The 22,485-nt window shown below is 43.6% G+C and overlaps 1 protein-coding gene across 1 annotated transcript in view; it reads right to left on the bottom strand.

Annotated features, from left to right (window-relative positions):
• Positions 1-543: 543 nt before the first annotated feature.
• The window catches only part of DECR1 (2,4-dienoyl-CoA reductase 1), an 81,358-nt gene continuing 59,416 nt past the window's right edge, over positions 544-22,485 (bottom strand). Inside the window, exons 8-10 of the mRNA XM_029591630.1 lie at positions 11,006-11,152; positions 2,947-3,009; positions 544-887 (exon numbers count right to left, since the gene is read on the bottom strand). Of these exons, the coding sequence (XP_029447490.1) occupies positions 828-887; positions 2,947-3,009; positions 11,006-11,152 (270 nt within the window). The 3' untranslated portion in view covers positions 544-827. The remainder of the gene's footprint in view (positions 888-2,946; positions 3,010-11,005; positions 11,153-22,485) is intronic.

Genomic DNA, 22,485 nt, shown 5'->3' with positions numbered 1-22,485 from the left:
TACCTATCTAGAGTTGGGACATTATGGCTAGGCGCTCTCTCTCTCTCTCTCTGACGGGGCCTGGATAGCTTGACTGGTGAAGCCTTACCACAAGTTATCGCACGGCTTAAGGTTACTGAAAAAGGTGTAGCTAAAATCGGCATTAAAGCCTTGTGATAGGGCTTCGCAAAACGGTAAACCCAGCCCACTCCCGCCCCTAACGCCTCCTCTGTTTTTGGATTTGCATCGCACCATACATTATGGTGCTATCGCATGCGTTTATGGCGCTTTTCGCATGCGATAAGCCCTTAACGCATGCAAAAACGCCTTATAGCATTTTGATAAATAACCCTAATTGTTTGCTAATAAAGTTATTTAACAGTAATCTTTTTCAAAAGTAATATTAATAATTAAGTCACCATTTTACATTCTTTTTAAAATAGGTAAAAGTTCTAATGTTCAGTGAAATATGAATTTTGCACAAATGAGACAAGAGAATGAAAATTACAGGCTCCAATGGCAGCTGATAGCAACACTTTCTTATCCACACTGCTTATGCAAAAGTAAATGGAACTACTACTGTTTTATTTTTTATTCAATTTTTTGGCACTTCAAACAGATTACATTCAGGTACCTCAATTTCTTTTCATTAGCATATCATTTGCAGAGTTTATACTGTCTTATCCATTTGTTGACAGCTTAAATAAACTTCCAACATGGATAGTCAGCTGCAATGTTCTATGCAATTGAATTTGTTTAAAAAAGATTAAAAACATAAAGCATGATAAGATCAAAATGCTCTCTCTTCATTTGCCATATTTTTACTGAAAAGAAGGCACAAGTGTATTTTAGGAGCCTTTTGTTTTCCTGATTGTTGCTTCTATCATGTCCCACTGTTCGTTGGTTACCTATAATAAAAATATAGAAACACAGAAATGTGATAGCAGAAAAAGACCATATAGCCTATCTAGTCTGCCCACCCACACAACTACTCAACCCCACTATCCCTAGCACTCCTTCAAAGATCCCTTATCCTTTCTTGAATTCAGATACTGTTCTGTTCTCCACTACTTCCACTCGGTGGCTTTTCAATGCCATTTATCACCCTTTCTGTAAAGAAATATATCCTTACATTACTTCACAGTACCTTCATCCCATGATCCCTCATCCTAGAGTCCTCATTTCAATGAAAGAGACTTACCTTAAGGTCATTGATACCTTGGAGGTATTTCAATGATTCTATCATATATCCCATATCCTGCCTCTCTCCTCTAGGATATACATGTTTAGATTTTAAGTCTGTCCTTACATGCTTTATAACAAAGACCACTGACCATTTTAGTAGCCACCTTCTAGACCAACTGTATCTGATTCATATCCTTTAGAAGGTATGTTCTCTAGAACACTATTTTAACTGAGGTCTCACCAGGGACTTATACAGGGGCAATATCCCCTCCTTTTTCTGCTGACCATTCCTTGCCAGCATCTTTCCATTCTTTCCAGTACCCAAAGATCTTTCTGGCTTTCATCTTCTCCTTATCCACCTGTTTTGGCCAACTTAAGATCATCAGATATAATCACCCTCAGATCCTATTCCTGTTTCATGCATAGAATAATTTCTCCCCATATAGGGATACATTTAAAAAAAAAAAAAAAAAAGCGTGAGCGCGTACTTTTGTTCACGCACCAGGCGCAAACAAAGGTACGCCAGATTTCAATAAATACGTGCGTATCTTTTTAAATCCCGGGGTTTGCGCGCGCCTCCGAGCCTATGCAAAATAGGCTCGCCGCGTGCAGGGTTTTTTTTTTTTTTTTAAGGGTTACGCGCGTAACCCTTTTAAAATCTGCCCCATACTATTCAGCTCCTATACTGTAACAGTAAATGACAGCAGATAAAGACCAAGTGGCCCATTCAGTCCAGTTAGTTGTGCTTTAGGTAGCAGCTAAGAACATATCTCAGCTCCTAGCTGTGGAAGCTTGACTTCTTATAGGATATTGCTCCTCATCCAAATCAGTTTTTGTTGCATTGCTTTTTGGTTCATCATCTTGGCTAGATGAGCATACAGGTTCTCATGCTTAATGTCTTCCTTCCCTCATACCACCAATCTTTGTATTAACCTAAACTACTAAAACTATTGAGGCTGTTGCCCAAATATCTGGTCACCTAGGTCTCGTGGCCTTACTTGACAGTATCTAGCTACCACCAACCTGCTAGCATCAACTTGAATTCTGAGTGGCACCACCCAGCTAGTTCCAACTTGATTACTCCATGATCTGCAGTTTTTCTACGTTGTACAACCTTTATCTGCTCCTTATTTTCTCTTCTCCCCTTGCCTCCTTCTCTAGAGGGAATGACAGGTGGGTTGGTGCAATCCAGCAACTTCCCACGATCGTCTATATCTGTCCTAAGCATGCTTGAATTCTGACATAACATCGGTTTCCATCACCTCTGCTAGTAGATTATTCCAGGCATCTACCACTGAATTAATAAATAACTATTATCTCATGTTTCCTAAACATCTTCTCCCATAACATGACCTTTTGTCCTTGAAATTCTTTTTCTATGGAAATTTTAAACTTTCTAAATTTCTTGAAACCAAATATTTTAAATGTGTTTATCATATCCTCCCTTTCCTTTCTTTTCTCCAGTGAATAAATTTTGAGCGACTTAAGCCTTTCTTTGTAGGGTTTGTTTTGTTTTTGAGGTTCTCTATCATTCTGGTAGCCATTCTCTGAATTCATTCTATCCTTTCAAGTATGCTTATGAAGGTATAGCTTCCAGAACTGAACACAATAATCAAGGTATGACCTCATTATAAAGGCAACAAATACTCCTTTTTCCTGACTTATGCACCCAAACACACTTTTAGCTTTCCCTGAAAAAAAACTAATTTTAATTTACATCACATCTACTTTTCCAAAGAACTGTTCATGTGCAGATATAAGAGATACAACAGATACTACTACCTGTTTTAGATCATTGAATTCTCCTGCCATTGATGCATATTCTCCACCATCCATTTTAATGACCTTAAAATAATAATATGCAACATTAATCTTTATTGCACTTCTTGAACACTAGCAGTTTAATATTTCCTGGACCAAACACTCTATGAGATCGATATTCAAAGATTCTGTACAGGTAAACTTTGGACTTCCACCACAAACATCAAGATTTGAATATCTCCTTCATCCTCCCCGTGACCACATACATTTTATGTGCACAACTCATTGTGTACCCAAAATTTATCCAGATAAAATGGCATGTCGATGGATGGGTGCTAGGTCAGGACTAAATTTTACCAAGTAAACATATTGAGCACTCTCCAGCTAAAGTTACACACCCAAGTCTGGCTGGAAAAATTAGCTGTGCTAAAGTTATGCAGGTGAAATCATGCACCTAACTTTATCCAGATATATTCAGAGGCAGACTTATCCAGGCATATATGCTGAATACTGGAGAAAAATTAAGCATGCAACTTTACCCAGATTATTTTTCTGCTCTCCAGCTCTATGAATATTGACATCTAAGTTTCTATTCTACAGATTTGTTGAGAAAATACAAAACTAAATTATATAAATACAATTAACTTTCAATACTATTATCTGAAAATGGTGTGATTTAAGAACCAAAAGCTTAAATATGATGAATTCAAGAGGCAAACAATGATATGTTTTTAACCAATTTCTGGACTTTTAATAAAATAGCCACACTTTTTCATGTTTACTACATTGGCCATTACTCATGTTTCTGACACAGTACTACAATATCTATATATTTATTTAAAACATTTTTATACCGCCTACCAAAGTTTCTAAGCAGTTTACAGATGAAAAATTCATAAATACAAATAAGCAAACATTAAAAGCATAAAATAAATAAAAACATACAATAAAAATGTTAAAAAATATAAAAAATATAATAAAACAAGTACATTGTGGTACACCTAATTTTTTCCAAAAATAAAAAAAAACTACATTTACACAGTAAAAAAAGAAAAGGGCTAGAAGAAAAAAATGTTTTAAAAACAACTAGCACAAAATTCCTCCACAAATATATAATATATACAGTACATATGGTTTGATTTATCTCAATTCATGACAGTAAATATTTCAACAGAAAGTTATTAACCTTATAAAAAATAATAATATTCTTTTTAAATGAACAGTCTTTTGTAGCTCATAAAAGCTGGATAATCTCCCTTTACATGACTCTTTAGTCCAGCCCCATTCTAGCATACATTACCAGCTTCACTATAATATACTTGACATTCACTATCAGGTGAATTTTCAAAAGGATTTACACATTTAAATGTAAATACTATCGCAGCAATTTTCAAAAGCCATTTAAGCATATAAAGTGCACTTACGCAAGCAAATCCTATAGACAATTCAATTGTCAGTATTTTAGCAGTTTTCAAAAGCCACTTACTCAAGTAAAGTGCATTTACTTGAGTAAAACTCCATTTTAAGTGTGTAAATGCTTTTTAAAATCAGGCCCTATATGTTTTCAGATATGTGGATTTGTATTTGAGACACCATCAGATTTTAGACATGGACAGAGGAAGGGCACTAAGAATACTCAGAGGAATGTCATAAAATCAAACGTGTTTGCTTATAATTCAGTCACAAAATACTTTTATTTGAATTGTTTCAAAAATCACATTATTCTCTCCATAGAAATTATTGGAATTAAAGGTTAATTTAAGAAATGCCATACTGAGTCAGGTGACAAGCCCATCAATTCCAGAATCCTGTCTCTGAGAGTGGCCATTCCAGGTCAAAGTACACAGCAGGATCCTAAAGAATAGGTCCAATCCTTTTTGTTCATAACCAGTGATAAGCATTGCCTTTTCCAAGTCTACATGGCTAATAATGGTTTATGGACAATTCTTCCAGGAACTTCTCTAAACATTTTTTAAACCTTGCTACATCAACTGCTTTCACCACATCCTCTGGCAACAAATTCTACAGTTTATTTGTGCACCGAGTGAAAAAATACTCTCTCTGATTTGGAGTGTCCTTTACTCATAATATTATTAGAAACTATAAATAATTGTTCCCTATTTAACCGTTCCACTCACTCATGATTTTATAGACTTTTATGATATCTCATTTTAGCCATCTCTTTTCCATGTTAATTAAAAGAAATATAGAACTCTAAAGATGGTTGAAAACATATACACAGTGGGGTGGATTTTAAAAGGCCCGCGCGTACCAGCGCGCCTATTTTGCATAGGACGCCGGCGCGTAAAGCCCCGGGACGCGCGTAAGTCCCGGGGCTTTCGAAAAGGGGCGGGAGGGGGCATGACCGGAGGACGGAGCGGGGCTGCCGGTGATGTGCAGCCCCCCACCTTTGTCGGCAGGCGTAACTTTGCCGACAAAGGTGGTGGGGGGGGTAGATAGGGCTGGGGGGGTGGGTTAGGTAGGGGAAGGGAGGGGAAGGTGGGGGGAGGGCGAAGGAAAGTTCCCTCCGAGGCCGCTCCGAAATCGGAGCGGCCTCGGAGGGAACAGGCAGCGCGCGCCGATCCCGGATTTTATAAGATACGCGCGTATCTTATAAAATCCAGCGTACTTTTGTTCGCGCCTGGTGCGCGAACAAAAGTACGCGATCGCGCAAGTATTTAAAATCTACCCCAGTAAAGTTACAGAGAATAGTCTAAAGGAATTAAGGATGGCTCATGAATATATAGAAATCAATATGTTCTTTCTAGGCAAACTTCCTTTCTATCAAGGTGCCCCAAAACCTGATTATAAACTTCTAATAATCATCATTATGGCTTTTTTTCTTATCTTATAGAATTCCCCAAATTCTAATATTCAACCGGTATTGTCTATTCTCTTCATCTTTCTCTTAAGATGCTACCTTCTGAAGACTTTTAATTAAAAAAAAAATTTTTTTTGCTGTGGCATCCAACATTAATTTCACTTTGAGATACTCTGTCTTTGAAATTTTTAACTTCACATGTTATCTCCATTTTGGCAGCTGAAATATTTGCATGAATTGGTTTAAGCTCAGGCATTTTATTTATTTTTAACTTTTCTATACCGACGTTCCTGTAAAATATACATATCACATCGGTTTACAGTACAACTTAAACATTCGCTCAGGGCGATACAAGGAACAGAGATGGCAATTAACAGTAAAACATGTCATAAGATAACATATCCTAACATGATAACTCAATGCAAATCATCTCAAAACAGATGAGATGATAGATGGATAAAAACAGCGGAAATGATGAGCTGGACTATGGTGTCCGATTGGAAGGTTCACTTGAGAAAGAGAGGTTGCAAGTGAGGGAAGGTTAAGTGTCCTGGAAGGCTTGGCTGAATAGCCATGTTTTAAGGTTTTTTTTGAATGCAGATGGGCAAAGTTCTTGTCTGAGGTCCGGGGGTAATGCATTCCATTGATGGGGGTCCTGCCGTCGATATGGCGCGTTTTCTAAGGGATGTTTTAGCTTGGGGGGCATACAAGGTGTCTTTGTAGGCACTCCTGATTGGTCTAGAGGAGGTATGAGGTGTTAGTTGAGTAGATGTGTGGAGAGATGTGAGGTTGTTTTTAGCTTTATGAATGATCGTGAGGACTTTGAAGAGGATCCTGTATTTGATCGGTAGACAATGGAGGCTCTGTAGGATGGGGGTGATATGTTCCCTTTTTTTGGTATTGGTGAGGATCCTGGCTGCGGAGTTCTGAACCATTTGAAGGGGTTTTATGGAGTTGGCCGGGAGACCGAGAAGAAGGGAGTTGCAATAGTCCAATTTCGACATGATGATGGATTGCAGCACCAATCTGAAGTCCTGGAAGTGAAGTAGTGGTTTTAGGTTTCTGAGGACTTGCAGTTTGAAGAAGCACTCCTTAGTGGTGGGGTTCACAAACTTCTTTAGGTTAAGCTGTTTATCTACACATTTAAGCAATAACAGCAGCCTTGGACACCAGATCCTCTAGTACTGAAGCACCAGCCTGATGTTTTCCATTTTGGAATCAGCCTTTAAAAAAAAAGAAAGAAAATCAGGCTTCAAGGAGCCTGAAGGGGTTCTGCTATATTTGGCTACAGTTTCCACATATCTTTTCCCTTAAATCCATATCACTGAGTTGCCAAATATATCAAAACATATTCATAGATAAACCAGAATTATCTCCTATTTCATGATTGCTTAAATCTGACTGCTTTTCTGGAAAATGATGGGGGCACACGTTCTGCTTGTTGTTCATCAATTTTGTCCTGGAGCCCCAAAAGAGATTGGATTTTAAGAATTTCTTTAAGTTTAGGGATGTGCTACTTGAAAATATGAAAGTCTGCATTTTCCCAGATGTAGCAAAGGCCACAAAGGAAAAAAAGAGACAGTTCTTAATTTTGAGGCCTAGAGCATTGCAGATTGGGGCATTATTTCTTCTGAAATGTCCCTGCAAATTATTATTAAATATCACAATGCTAAGTATGTATTTTTTTGATTCTTCGCAACTATGTTTCTGTGCGATAAACCTCTTCTTATTCCCACTGATGTTTCCCTTGGAGAGGGTAGTAGACTCCTGTTATGACTTCACATGTTGCCAACCTTTTGTGATCGTATGGCGATATGGTTGTTAGGGTTAGTCTGTTTTACTTGCTAATATTTTTCATGATCAGATCATTTGATCTATGGATGTGTGTATCCCTTTTTTTTGGACTTTGGTGGGCAAAGTGTTTAATTTGTATGATTATTTCAATGCATAAAAAATACATAAATAAATAAATTAAAGAAAAACATATTACATCGTTTAGTTACACTTAAGTGGTCCAATGTAGAAATAAAATAAGTGACTTTCAATTCTGAATAACTATTACAGAGACAGACTTTCTTTTTTAGGGCTAGTGCTCCATTAGAAGGCCTTCATTGGGTGACCTGAACTGAGCCAGGAATAATTTCTTCTGATCTCCAAGCATATATGTTCTTTTTCACAATCTCAAATAAAGCCTTCTCTGACTCTCCACTGGCTATTTTTTCTACCGGAGAGTGCTTTCAGTTTAGCAGTTAGCCCTATAGGAAGAACACAATAATCTTCTGCCTTCAGCTTGTCTTGACAATCTTCAACACAACCTTATGTCTACTGATTTCTCAGCTTCAATCCACTTCAGTGTCTCTCCCTCCTGGGACAGTGCCATTACCTCAGTTCAGTACATACCTCCATGCTTCAAGGAGACATCTGCATATGGCATGCATCACCAAAATATCTGCTGCCATCTGACTCTCTCCTTTGGGATTGTCTTCATCTGCTGATCCTTCAGGGGAGCATTTAATAATCTAGTCTCCCACATCCAGTTTAACCATCAATGATAATGTGCCACAGCTTGCACTGCAATCTTAATCTGCTTTCTGGGCCATGACATCTGAACAACAAGTTCACTACCACTGTGGACCCACTTGTATTTTAGATTACCACTGAGCCTCCGGTATGCTTTCCTTACTCTCTTAATGTAATTTGTTGCTTGGCTGACATCTTAACTAGAATCTTGCAAGGATTGGATGTCAGCAAAGGAAAGGAGAGAACAGATGAAGCCTCTGCTTTGTCTGGTACTTTTTAGTGCCCCCATTCTAAAAGGTAAATTATAGAAACATAGAAACATAGAAATGACGGCAGAAGCAGACCAATCGGTCCATCCAGTCTGCCCAGCAAGCTTCACACTTCTTTTTCTCATACTTATCTGTTTCTCTTGGCTCTTAGTAACCTTAGGTTCTATTTCCCTTTCACCCCCACTATTAATGTAGAGAGCAGTGATGGAGCTGCTTCCAAGTGAAATATTAAGTTTGATTAGTTGGGTAAGCGGCAGCATAGCTCTCTGCTGTTGAAGCAGAGAGCAATGCTGGATATGCGTGAAGTATTAGTTTTTCTTCTCCCCTGCCGTTGAAGCAGGGAGCCATGCTGGATATGCATTGAAAGTGAAGTATGACTTGAAAGTCACATTAACCATCATCAAATATTGAAAAGCCTTGGTAATTGAATAAGCCTATAAGCCTTGGTAATTGAATAAGCCTAATAATTGGTAATACCTATAGCCCATAAACCCATCCCTGTTTTGTTTTGTTTTTTTGTTTGTTTTTTTTCTTTTTTTTAATTGGGAGATGGCAGCCCTCCATCCTTCCGCTCCGTGAAGGTGGAACACCAACCACTGGCCACTGGCATCCCGCTCCATGAATGCCTCTGTGGCTACTGCCACTCCGTGCAGTGTTTTGCTGCCTACTCTTTATACGCGTCCTCTAGACCTGATGGATCCACAGTGTTTATCCCACGCCCCTTTGAAATGCTTCACAGTTTTGGACTTCACCACTTCCTCCGGAAGGGCATTCCAGGCATCCACCACTCTCTCCGTGAAGAAATACTTCCTGACATTGGTTCTTAGTCTTCCTCCTTGGAGCCTCAGCTCGTGACCTCTGGTTCTGCTGATTTTTTTCCGACGGAAAAGGTTTGTCGTTGTCTTTGGATCGTTAAAGTTTTTCAAGTGTCTGAAAGTCTGAATCATATCACCCCTGCTCCTCCTTTCCTCCAGGGTGTACATATTTAGATTCTTCAATCTTTCCTCGTATGACATCCGATGAAGACCCTCCACCTTTCTGGTCGCCCTTCTCTGTACCGCCTCAATCTTGTCTCTGTCTCTTTGAAGATACGGTCTCCAGAACTGAACACAGTACTCCAGGTGAGGTCTCACCAAGGACCTGTACAAGAGGATAATCACTTCCCTTTTCTTACTCGATATGCCTCTCTCTATGCAGCCCAGCATTCTTCTGGCTTTTGCTATCCCCTTGTCGCATTGTTTCGCACACTTCATATCATTAGACACTATAACCCCAAGGTCTCTCTCCTGCTCCGTGCAGATCAGCCTTCCCTCCCCCATCGAATACAGTTCATTCGGATTTCCACTCCCCATATGCATGACTTTGTACTTCTTGGCATTGAATCTCAGCTGCCATATCTTCAACCACTCTTCCAGTTTCCTTAAATCCCGTCTCATTCTCTCCACTCCTTCCGGCGTGTCCACTATGTTGCAGATCTTAGTGTCGTCCGCAAAAAGACAAACCTTACCTTCTATCCCATCCGCAATGTCACGGATGGTATTTTTTTTTTCAATAAATTTTTAATAGGATTCCCAATTTCAAAAGTTCATGCGTACTTTTCAGCCAATACCAACCCAGCTGATTTTCAAACATAAGGTACCAGTGTTCATTGTCGCTGAAGACTGGCTGGTTATACATGTTGCATTTATTAGGTATTGTACACCACATTGAGTGCCTTGCAGTATCTTGCAATTCATAAAAATGAAAAATTATAATAAAGTTATGCTGCTAAAAGTATGCAGGTACATTTAAAACTGTGTTGAATGATGGCCTAAAACACGTGTGTTAGCGACCTGTCTATGTACATTTTTAAACTTAAATGTCAGTGAAAAGCTTCCAACTACTCCCCCAAAATGTCTCTATTCCACATATGTAGATTAAACTGTTCTACCTGCATTATATTACATGCAAAGATCCTAACTAAGTCTTTGAAAACATATACAGGTCTCTTATCGTCACAAGAAAGAAATCTGCTAGTTTTATAAATCATGAGACAAAAGCTATTTAACATAGTAACATAGTAATGATGGCAGAAAAAGACCAAAATGGTCCATCTAGTCTGCCCAGCAAGCTTCCCAAGGTAGTAACTGCCGCTCCGTGCTGGTTATCCCCATGCCGCTCCGTGCCGGTTATCCCCATGCCGCTCCGTGCCGGTTAAGCTTTTTTATTTATTCCCATCCTCTAGCCTTTTAGGGTAACACAGTGTTTATCCCATGCCCCTTTGAAATCCAAAAGCTGCCAGACTGTAATGGCATGTGATTATTTTTATTTGTCAACAATTGGTCAATATCTGTTTGCCAGAAATTTCTTAAGTGCTAAATTTTGGGAAATCAGGCCCATAAAAAATACCAACCATAGCCACCTTTATAATCTCTTATAATAATCATACAGTAGTTTTAATAGTTAAAAAAAGAATACATAGTAAACTTACTGCTCCAGAAACCCAGCTTGCATAGTCACTACAGATGTAAGTAGCAAGATTTGCTAGTTCTTCAACAGTCCCTAGACGACCACAGGGAATTCTCTCAATCATTATCTTCTCAAATACACCTGTTGGATCAAGGCGACTAAAAGCACCCTAAAAATTAACGCAAGGTAAAGATAATATGACTCATACTATACTGTACCTGCCTTACCTTATGCAATCAAATTTGACAAATAACATTTGTGTACTGTAGTCTTAGCTTCATCATGCTGTTTGTTTTGAATTACAGTACAGTTGTTTTTAATGACAATCATTTTAATTGCACAGGCGTATTCGCGTGCACCCAGACACGTGGCCATTTTCTAACTTACACGCGCATATGCACACATTATATAATAACCTGTCTGCGCACACCTTTGCCCACTTTTAAGTGGGCGCGCAAATCCTGCTTCTACCGTGTAAGTCGGTGGATTTTAAAAGGGTTGCATGCCCACACCATTGCCAGCTTCACCAATTCATCAAACAGTTCACCCAGTTAACAGCTAGGTCCTCCAAATCCCTCTATAGTTTGATAGCCTTCACAATTACCCCAATTACCCTTGATCCTTAAATCACCTCAGTTATAGTTAGTTTATAAATATTTTCTTTTTTTTTTTTTAGCTTACACCTCTTCCATAGCCAAAGTAAACTTATGCGCCACTGGACCTGGGCGCATGCCCAGGCGTGTAAGTATTTATGTGCACTTCACTTGGCTACATCCAGACCATGCCTACTCTCCAGCCCTTTTGAAAAGTTTGGAGATGTGCGCATAGTGGGAGATGTGCCCGTATCTGGGTGGCTTTTAAAATTCAATTGGTGTGCACCAGCCTGACATATGCATGCATCCTCCAGTTGATGTGTGCACCAAGCTTTTAAAATTCACCTTTAAGTGTCTGTTCCATTTGAAATGATGGAGTTAGAGCATGCTAATAAAAAACATTAAATAATATGTAGGAAAAATGAAGTACTTCCTAGTATTTCATTTCATACACTCAAAAAAGGTGAAATTTAAACTTACCTAATCATTTCCTTTCGCGCTGCTAGACGAGTCCAAACAAGTAGGTTATGTAATCTCCACCAGCAGATGGGGACAGAGAAAAAAGGCTCGAAGCTGACTTCACACTTCCATAGGGTTCTAGTACTGCCTTCAACTCTTCAATATCTTGTATCAAAGCTAAAACAGAAGGCAAAGGAAAAATTACTTACCTGATAATTTCATTTTCCTTAGTGTAGACACATGGACTCAAGACCAATGGTTTTATGCACCCCTGCCAGCAAATGGAGACAGAATCAGGTTTCAAAGCTGACGTCACCCTAGATACACCCCTGCAGTGACCTCAGCCCTTCAGTATTTTCTTCAAAAGCCACTGTGGACATACTATTGAAAAATCTTGATTAAAATCTTGATAAAAATGGATAACCGCAACTGTACTCAACCAAATAAACACTGAACCCAATTAAGATTATAGATACCCTGATCTAGGGACTGGATGACAGCTTACCTGTAATCTCTTGGAATCGATATCCACTCCATGGGCGAATCCTTGGCACTGTTCTTGGGCGACGCGGGCGGGATGCTGAGTCCATCTGTCTACACTAAGGAAAATGAAATTATCAAGTAAGTAATTTCTCCATTTCCTAGCATGTAGACAGATGGACTCAGGACCAATGGGATGTACCAAAAGCTACTCCCAATCAGGGTGGGAGGCTGCCCGCAGTCTAGTTAACACCACCCTTGCAAAGGTTGCAAACCTCACAGGCCTAAACATCCAGGCGATAGAACCTGGAGAAGGTGTGCAAGAAGGACCATGTCACTATTCAGCAGATGTCGATGGGAGACAGCAGTCTAGCTTCACCCATGAGACTGCCTGAGCCCTAGTGGAATAAACTTTAACTTGAAGGTAATGGCTTTCCTGCCTCATATAGGCTCCTGTGGCCACCTCCTTAATCCAGCAAGCTATGGTAGCCCACGAAGGTGGTCTCCCTTCTTCCTTCCACCATGAAGGACAAACAGGTGGTCCATCTTTCGGACAGGTTCAGAAACTTTCAGATACTGCACCAAAAGCCTACTGACATTCAAATGACAGAGGAGGTGATATTCTTCCATGTCCTTGTGTTTATCTAGGGATGGCAACAAAATGGACTGATTCAAATGAAACTCCGAGACTACCTTGGGCAAGAAGGATGGAACGGTATGAAGATGTAACACTCCTGGAGTCATCCGGAGGAACCGTTCCTGACATGACAATGCCTGTAGTACAAAGATGTGATGTGCCAAGCGTATAGATATCAGGAGCACTGTTTTCAGGGTTAATAGGCGGCAAGGAAAGACTGCACAGTGGCCAAAAGGAGGGCCCTGCCAAAAACTTCAATACCAGATTAAGATTCCACAAGGGAATCAGCCACCTTAGGGGTGGCCAGAGGTGCTGCACCCCTTTCAGAAAATAGACTATGTCCGGATGAGCAGACAGGCAGTTCCATTCACCTCGCCTCTGAATCAGGAGAGAGCCGCTACCTGGACCTTCAAGAAGATAAGGGTCAAATCTTTATTCAAGCCATCCTGCAAAAATTCCAGAATTAGTGGGATTTTGACCGTCAGAGGGAAAACGCTGTGTTCCTCACACCAGGCCTCAAATACTCTCCAGACCTGCACATACGCTAGGGACATAGAGAATTTCTGCATGCGGAGTAAGGTGGCAATTACTGCCGCCGAATATCCTCGCTTCATCAGGTAAGCTCTCTCAAGGGCCAGAACGTAAGACAGAATTGAGTCAGATACTCATGAAGGACTGGTCCCTGCTCTAGCAGGTCCCCGTGCAGTGGGAGGCACAGGGGGTCTCCACCATGAGTCTCCACATGTCCACATAACACGGACGCCTGGGCCAATCTGGAGCTACTAGTAGGACTAATACACTGTGGTGCTCGATTCTGCGAATGCCCCTGCCCAGGAGGGGCCACGGAGGGAAGGTGTATAGCAGCTCCTCTTGCAGCCAGGTCTGATTGGAGCATTGATCCCCAGTGTCAACTGATCTCTTCTGCGACTGAAGAATTGGGGAACCTTCACATTGTGAGATGTGGCCAGCAAGTCGATGCATGGGATGCCCCAGCGATCTACTACCTGCTGAAAGTCTTTGGCCGACAACGCCCACTCTCCTGGATCCAGACTCTCCTTGCTTAGAAAGTCTACTCTGATGTTGTCTTTTCTTGCGATGTAGGAGGCTGGGATCATCTGTAGATGTATTTCCACCCATTCCATAAGAAGTTCTATCTCCTGTAACACTTGCTGGCTTTCGATTCTACCCTGGCAGTTGATGTAGGCTACCGTTGTTGGGTTGTCTGTCATTACGTGGACCACTTGACCCTGGAGTGTGTGGCTGAATTGTAGACACGCCAATCGGACTGCCCAGGCTTCAAGGCAGTTTATGTTCCAGAGGGCCTCTTCCTTGGTCCAACGTCCCTGGGCCGTCAGTTCCCGACAGTGAGCTCCCCAGCCCCAAAAGCTTGCGTCTGTCATGAGAACCAGCCAGTTAGAGGGGACAGGTGTACAACCCTGCCCAGATGAGCTTCTGGCAGCCACCACTGGAGCTGAGAGCATACTTCCATCGGTAAGTGGAGGCAAATCAAATAGTCTTGAGACAGTGGGTTCCAACATGACAGCAGGGAAACGTTGGTCGCATGTGTGCTCTTACCCACGGCACTACTTCCAGGGTTGCCGCCAACAAACAGAGGTCTTGAAAATAGCTCCACACCATCAGGCATATTGTGTCCATCAACAGATGCACTTGGGACATCAACTTCCTTATCTGCATGGTCAAGAGGAAGACCTTGCCCTGCTTGGTGTCGAACCAGACTCCCAGATAGTCCAAGGACTGGGAGGGTTTGAGACTGCTTTTGTCCAGGTTTATGACCCAACCAAGTTCCTGAAGCAAGGAAGTCACCCTGTTAGTCACTCACACTCTTCTCTGGACTTTGCCCAGATCAACCTGTCATCCAAGTATGGATGCACCAGGATTCCCTCTTTTCTCAACGCTGCTGCTACGACCACCATAATCTTGGAAAATGTCCTGGGGGTGGTGGCCAGGCGAAAGGGCAGTGCCTGGAACTGATAATGGTGACCTAGTACCACAAAGCGAGGGAACCATTGATATTCTTGCTGGATTAGAATATGTAGGAAGGCCTTAGATAGGTCCAGGGAGGTTAAGAACTCTTCCAATTATATGGCCATTATCATTGAGCGTAGGGTTTCCATGCAGAAATGAATCACTCGTAGATGTCGGTTGATGCTTTTGAGGGCCATGATGAGGTGAAAGGAACCTTCCTTCTTGGATACGATGAAATAGATAGAATAACGCCCCATATTTTCCTGGGGCGCAGGTACTAAGATTATAGCCCTCATCATGAGGATCTTGAATAGGGTAGTCTCCACTGCCTGCTTCTTGTGCTGGTAGTGGCAAGGAGATATCATGAATATGTCCCAGGAGTGCTGCAAAATTCCAGCACATAACCTTCTCGTATGACTTCCAGTACCCATTTTTCCAAAAGTGATCTCGACCCACCGTCGGTAGAAGAGGGACAGTTGAACCCCCCCCCCCCCATCTCCTCATTCTGAGGGTGGATCAGCAAAACTTCATTGGGGGGTTCAGGACGAAGCTAAACCTGACCCTCTCTTGGACTGCCGACTCCGAAAGGACTGAGACCTTCCAAAGGACTGAGACCTCTGAAATGTCGTTTCTGAAGGGGCAAAAGCATTGGGAGCCCCTGGATCGACCTCTCATGGGTGAGGGGAACTAACTGCTTTCTCTTATCTTCTGGTAGCCGGGGTACTGGAGATTTGCCCCATTTACTGGCCAGCTTTTCCAATTTGCTTCTGAAAAGGAGTGATCCTTTAAAGGGCATCTTTGTGAGATTTGCCTTGAAGGTTGCATCTGCTGACCAATTCCGCAGCCATAGCTGTCTTCTGGCCGCCACCAGAGGCCATTCCTCTGGTCGAGGTATGGACTAGATCCGAGCCCACATCAGCTAAAAAGGCGGTGGCAGGTTCCATAACTGCTCTGGAATTCACCCTGAGTCATCCACCTCCCGAGAGAGTTGCAGGCACAAACAAACTACCAGAGCACAACAAGAAGCAGTCTGTAAGGTCATTGCTATTGCACCAAAGGCCTGTTTAAGGATGGACTCCATCCACCTATTGTGTGCATCCTTTAAGGCCTCTCCTCCCTCCACTGAGATAGTTGTTCGCTTAGAGATGGCACAGACCAACACATCCACTTTAGGGGAACGCAAATGTTCTCTCACTGCCGGATCCAGTGGGTCCTGACAGGGGCAAGTAAGGTAGCAGACTGTGCCTGTATGAAGGCTTGAAGGCCTTGAAAGAATTCCACCCAAGAGAAGACGACTGGGTCCATGCCTAGCCCAGGAGGTACTGGGATAGGTGCCCACTAAATTTCCCTCTCCCATGGATGACCCAGTCCCGGGGTTACCCAGATCTGGGGTACTTCCAGTTAAGGCTCTGGCTGACCTATCCTCTGTATGGGAAAAGCCGGGTTAGCAAAGTCAGAGAAGGCCAACTCTCCCTGGGCTTCCTCACAGTATTGATATAAGCAAGAATCCAGGTCAGACTGTGCAGCCCTAATATGACAAGCAGCGCAGAGAGAAAGGAACTTATGTTTCTTTGCTGTCAGTCATTGTCAATGGTAACTACATGTTTAGAAGGCTTGCGCTTAAAATTTTATGCATACAGATTTCGTGTGCCTACATGGGCCGCAGTGAGACACACACACAGCCTGTGCGCCCGGCTTTACTTGTATTCTGCACCTTGTAAGTTGTGCGTGTATGTATACGTGTGCCGCTATGTACACAGCCTGTGAACAGCGTTATGCGCAGAGCAGACGCACACTGTGCGTACCGAAGCTCTATGGTGGGCAATTCAGGCACAAAAACATGCGCAAGATGGTGCTTCCACGGCCTACCACGCAGTGTGCCGATCAAGCCTAAAGCGGGTTCTGGCCCATTGGGGAAGGGGGCCGCTCAACCCACTCAGAAGCCCACTTCCCCTTACCCCAACAGGATCGGGAAAGTCGTCGGTACTGCACACCAAGCAAGGAGACCAGAGGAAGTCATACCGAAATCCCTCCAATGTCTCTGAATCGGGAGGAAATCCTCTTTTTTTTTTTTTTTTTTTTTAAACTTACCTGGGCTTAGCGCTTACCACCTGAGTACAGAGATGGTCTCCGGCTGTAGAGGAGAGGGCTTTGGCCGTTACTGTCACACTCGACTTCCTGCACTCACTGCCTTTCAGCTGCTTCAGGAGCAAAGTCCACCACCAGGAACCGGCTACTGGAACAAGACCCAGCTCTGAGGGATCTTCAAAATCACCTCAGGAATTCTCAACTGGGGGAAGGACCTTTAAGTATCACTGCAAGAGATTGGGGCTCAATCTTTTCTCCAATTTAAAAGCAGAATTTCTTCTTCCAAAAGGTACAGTGATCCCCATAGGGAAAGCATGTCCGCATCTGCTGGAGATGGCTGAGGTCACTGCAGGGGTGTAACTACGGTGACAGCTTTGAAACCTGATTCAATCTCCATCTGCTGGCAGGGAAGCATAAACCCATTGGTCCTAGGTCCATCTGGCTACATGCTAGGAAATTGTTTATTTTGGTTTCCAAATCACTACCACAACCAAAATTTGATACAGCTTAGAAACTTCAATCCATGGTCATTAACCCAGGAATTATATTATCCCTATACCAAGGTCATGATTAGCTCAACTACCTTCAAAGTGGACAATAACATACTCACTGCTAGTTTTTTGAACTCGCCAGACTGAATTGATTGTTATGGCTTCCCTTGGTGAGATCTGGACTTTTCTGACAAGATTATAGTAAAGGAAATTCATAGCTAAGTTTAAATTTCACCTTCTTTATCATTAATGCCAGACAAGTCCAAACAATTGGGAAGTACCAAATCTCCACCCAGACCAGGCAGAAGGAAGCCACTATAGCTCTTCGGACTCTTGCATCTAAGATGTAGTCTTTCCCTTTCTGCACACCCATATTAAGGTCCTCAGAGCAGGGATGCAACAGAGACAAGGCACTGCCTTGCCATTATCCTCTGGAAAGACAGGTTCTGATCCTGCCTATGAGAAGACCTACAACCTCATTGAGTGGGCTTGACAAACTCTTGCTGGTGCAGGCCAAAGCACTTATCGCCTTGATTCCTCCTAAAATAAATACCTCAGAAACCATTGTGCTTTCATCCCAGTTTCCTCTGGCAGAACAAAAAGATTGATGGAAAGGATCCCTCAAAGGGAAAAATTGTCTCCGCCATAAACTGGACTCATAGAGGCTTCAAACTTTAATTCTAATCTGCTAATTGTTCTTTTTCATGCCACTGAAGGCTGTAACCCCTAACATTAAGTATCCTCATTATATAGTCTGGTTCTCTGAACAGCTAAGATTGTAAACCATAAAAGATCCCTTCCATTCTCTTTTACAATCTAGAAGAATCCTCTGATCAGGGAAAAGGATGAAGGAGAACTTCTACGAGTACTTTCAGAACTCAATCTAGGGAATGTCCATGCTCCTGGCAGGAACACATGCAAAAGACTAGATACTGGTCATGGATCTATAAGGATAGCCAAACCAAAGGGAACCTTGCTGTCCCTTTTTGGCTGAAGAACTTGCTTGTCTTGGAGCTGTTTCTGCCAGTCCTCACACTTCAGGGTCTAAAGAGTGTCAATGCAAAATATTTGTCTAAACGATGATGATGTTGGCCATGTGAGTTGCAACTACGTAGAGATGGGCATTCAGGAGAAACAAAATAGGAAATGAGACAAAATTTCCTATTTTGATTCAGACCATTTTTAAAACAGAATGAGTTAAATTCTGATGAAATTTTGTTGGAATCTCAAAGTGTTTTGAAACCCTATTTAAAAAAAAAAAAGTCACCGGTCAGGTCTAGGCCTAAGCCTGGGCCTCACCTAGGGATAGGCCACAATCCAACGAAGGGGACATAGCCTACGCCTGAGTGAGCATTAGGCATGGGTGCCAGGTCAAGGCCCCCAGTGTTGGGACCTGACCTCTTGGCTGGACCATGGCATCCAGCCTGGATCAGGACCCTGGCCTAGGTCGAGGCCCAGATATCAGGACCCAGCCTCTGGGTCAGGCTGCAGCATTGGCCTGGGCCAGGCTTCCAAGCTTTGGTTTTACATAGGGCCTAAGCAGAGGTCGCACTGATCTTCCACATCTTAGGCCTATGTAACGCCAATGCTTCGGGACCAGCTGGCCCTGAAGCCTCTGCCTTGCGTAGGCTTAGGCTGCTGAAGTTGTAGCGACCTTGGCCTAGGTCTCATGCAAGGCCCCTGCTTGCGGATGCCCCCCAGAGTAGGTAAGTGGGGGCCAGCGAAGATACTGGTTCTGGCATTTTTCCAGGTGGGAGGAATAGGTGGGGGGCACAGGAGGCCCTGGGAGACTCATTTTCTTTTTTTTTCCTTTTTTCGGTGGGGGGTTCAATGTTTGGGGTTTTTAAAACAAAAGAATCTACTTAAACATTACATGAAATGAAATTTATGGGGCAAAAAGCCCCCCAAAAATGAAACAAAACAAAACAATATTTTACCCCTTCCCACCCCTACAACTAGGTACTGTAGAAAAACTGCTTCCCAGATGAAATTTGACTCACAATTCAAAGTACCTGAAGGCTACTAGATTTCCTCAGCTTGTTCACATCAGTTAATGGCATTTACACTGACTGCCACCAAGTCTGCCTTCTCTTGAGCTAGAGGCCAAAATTTCTGGAGTGGCTTTGGCCATCGCTTTAGACCTGGATCCACTGGTTCTCCTCTAGGAATACTGTCCTTAGTTCAGCTGACCTGGATCATATTTCCCCTCCTAAATTAAAGCTGATACCTATAGTTCAAAATAATTATGAAGGAGACTGCAAAGCCATTCTCTGCAGGCGACAACTATGAAAAGCCACCTGCTTAGGCTCTTGCTAACCTCCCAAGACAGGGAAAGTAGTCTCCATTATTTATTATTTAGTTTTATTGACTGGTAATCAATAAAAGTCATCATTAAGCACTTGAAACACTGGATTACTGGATATCACCTCAACAGGAGTACAAATTAACAGGCCGATATAGTAAGGACGCGGTAGAAAGAGTGCGGTAGTGTCGGGCACACCCTCGTTTGCCGCGCACACAGTTCGGATCACATACCGCTCGATACAGTATTTAAATGGCATGCAAATGCAAGCCGCGTCCAAGAAGCATCCATGAAGCGCAATCCATTTTACTGTATAGAGCGCTATACAGTGCCTATACAGTAAAATGGGTGCGCTGGTACCTGTCATGTCAAATGACATTTGACATGACAGGTACCAGGAAGTGGATGGTTCTCCTACGCTCGGGCATCGGGGATTGCCAGTCCTCTCTCCCCCCCTCCCGAAGCAAGGCGCAGGGCAAAAATCGACTTGACATGTTATTAAGAAAATAGAAATTGTAACTAAAGTAAACTTACTGCATGCTTCCAGCAGCCGCAGTCCTCTCTCCCCTCCTCCCGAGGCGCCCACTGCGGCTCCCCTGCCTTCCGGGGGCAGCCGGCGGCAAAAGCGGCTTCCAGCAGACCCGCCGGCGAAGGTGCATGAACGCACGTCCAATTTGGGCGCTCAAGGCACCTTCGCTGGCTTGAGCGCCCAAATGGGACGTACAGGCGGTGCGAGCTTATCATGCCAAAAAATTGCACCGGCAGGCAAATGGAAGATTGCCAGAGTGGCGGAGCCATGACCTGAGCGCCCGGATGGACCTCCGAGGTCACGGCGTTCGCTCATGCGCCTTCGCTGCTTGAGTGCCCAAATTGGACGTGCGTTCATGCACCTTCACCGGCGTTTGGGCGCTCAAGGGTCAGGGGTGACGTCACAAGCTGCAAGATGGCGCTGGGGAGGCAGTGAGCGGCGGAACGGAGGGAGGCAGGCGAGCCGGAGCTGCCCCGCATGCAGGAACAGGAAAGGTAGGGGATCTGTCGCCCCGCCCCCCCCGCCCACACCCCCCCCCCCCTGGCTCCGCCGCTCTGGCAATCTTCCAGTTGCCTGCCTGTGCAATTTTTTTGCCATGATGAGTTCGCACCGCCTGTACGTCCCATTTGGGTGCTCAAGCCAGCGAAGGTGCCTTGAGTGCCCAAATTGGAAGTACAGGCATGCGTTCATGCATCTTCGCCGGTGGGGGCTGCTGGAAGCCGCCTCGCGGAGAGCGCCCGATCCACCCCGGGCTGCTGAAGCGGGAGAAGGAATGCTGAAAGAGAAAATGAAGGGACATTTGTGAGTCAATATCCCTGTCCCTGTCAGCGCAGGCCGTACGGGAGACCAGCACCCATGGACATGGCCAGGGCAGGTGAGCAGGGGCTGGGGGAAAGTTTGCTCGTGAAATTTCACGGGCAAACTTTACCGCCTACCCTCTAACACAGGGGTAAGGGTAGGCGGTAATTTAGCAGGTTAAAGATACAGCTAAACTGCAGGTTAAAAAGGCGATAGTCGGGGCGCACGTTACTGTAGGGGAGGGAATAGCTAATCGGAGTGTTTACATATCATATACATGCCACGGGCGGAAAGGGTTACCCGTTGATTTAAAGAAGCAGTAAGGATGGGTTAAAAGGGATAGTGAATCGCAGGTTGGACTTACGCGGCCAAATTGCGGGTACAAAGCGGGTTAGAAAAGGGGTAATCGCGGCCGCGCTTTACTGTATCGGCCTGTAAGTGAGACACATGTGAGTCTGCACCCATGGTACAACCTTAAGGTTCTTTGCCTTGGAGCCTAGGACATGCAGACAGGCCATGCTCAGAGTGGACATGGAAATGGGAGATCTGGGCACCAGGAGTAAAGCGCAGTTGCTTACCTGTAACAGGTATTCTCCTAGGACAGCAGATGTTAGTACTCACATGTGGTCCCCCTTCAGTCTCGTAATATAGCAAAAAATATGAGCGAGAAAAATAACACAACAAACCGAAGGTGACCCCAACATCATGGGGAGGCAGACGGGATTCCTGAGGACTAACATCCTGCTGTCCTAGGAGAACACCTATTACAGGTAAGCAACTGTGCTTTCTCCTACGACAAGCAGGATGGTAATCCTCACACGTGGGTAATTACAGAGCACCAGAATGCCCCATTCGATCAGAGAGACCCACAGTAGCCAAACAAGGTGCCAACGGGCACAACACAACTGCAACGCTGTGGGGAAAAAACAGGGGGTGGTCTGGTCCCACAGAGACAGTTGGGTTCAGGACTGGAATAAATTGCTCAGGACAGACTGGCCAAAAGCGCTGTCCTGATGACTATCCCAATCAAAGCAGTAGTGAGCAGCGAACGTGTGGAGAGAACTCCAGGTCGCGGCTCTACAAATTTCAGCAACAAGGACCACACGCAGATAGGCTATTGACACCAGCATAGCCCGCAC

This window comes from Rhinatrema bivittatum, chromosome 2, assembly GCF_901001135.1.
Source record: "Rhinatrema bivittatum chromosome 2, aRhiBiv1.1, whole genome shotgun sequence".
Taxonomy (NCBI): Eukaryota; Metazoa; Chordata; class Amphibia; order Gymnophiona; family Rhinatrematidae; genus Rhinatrema; species Rhinatrema bivittatum.
This window is presented reverse-complemented; position numbering and strand designations above follow the sequence as displayed.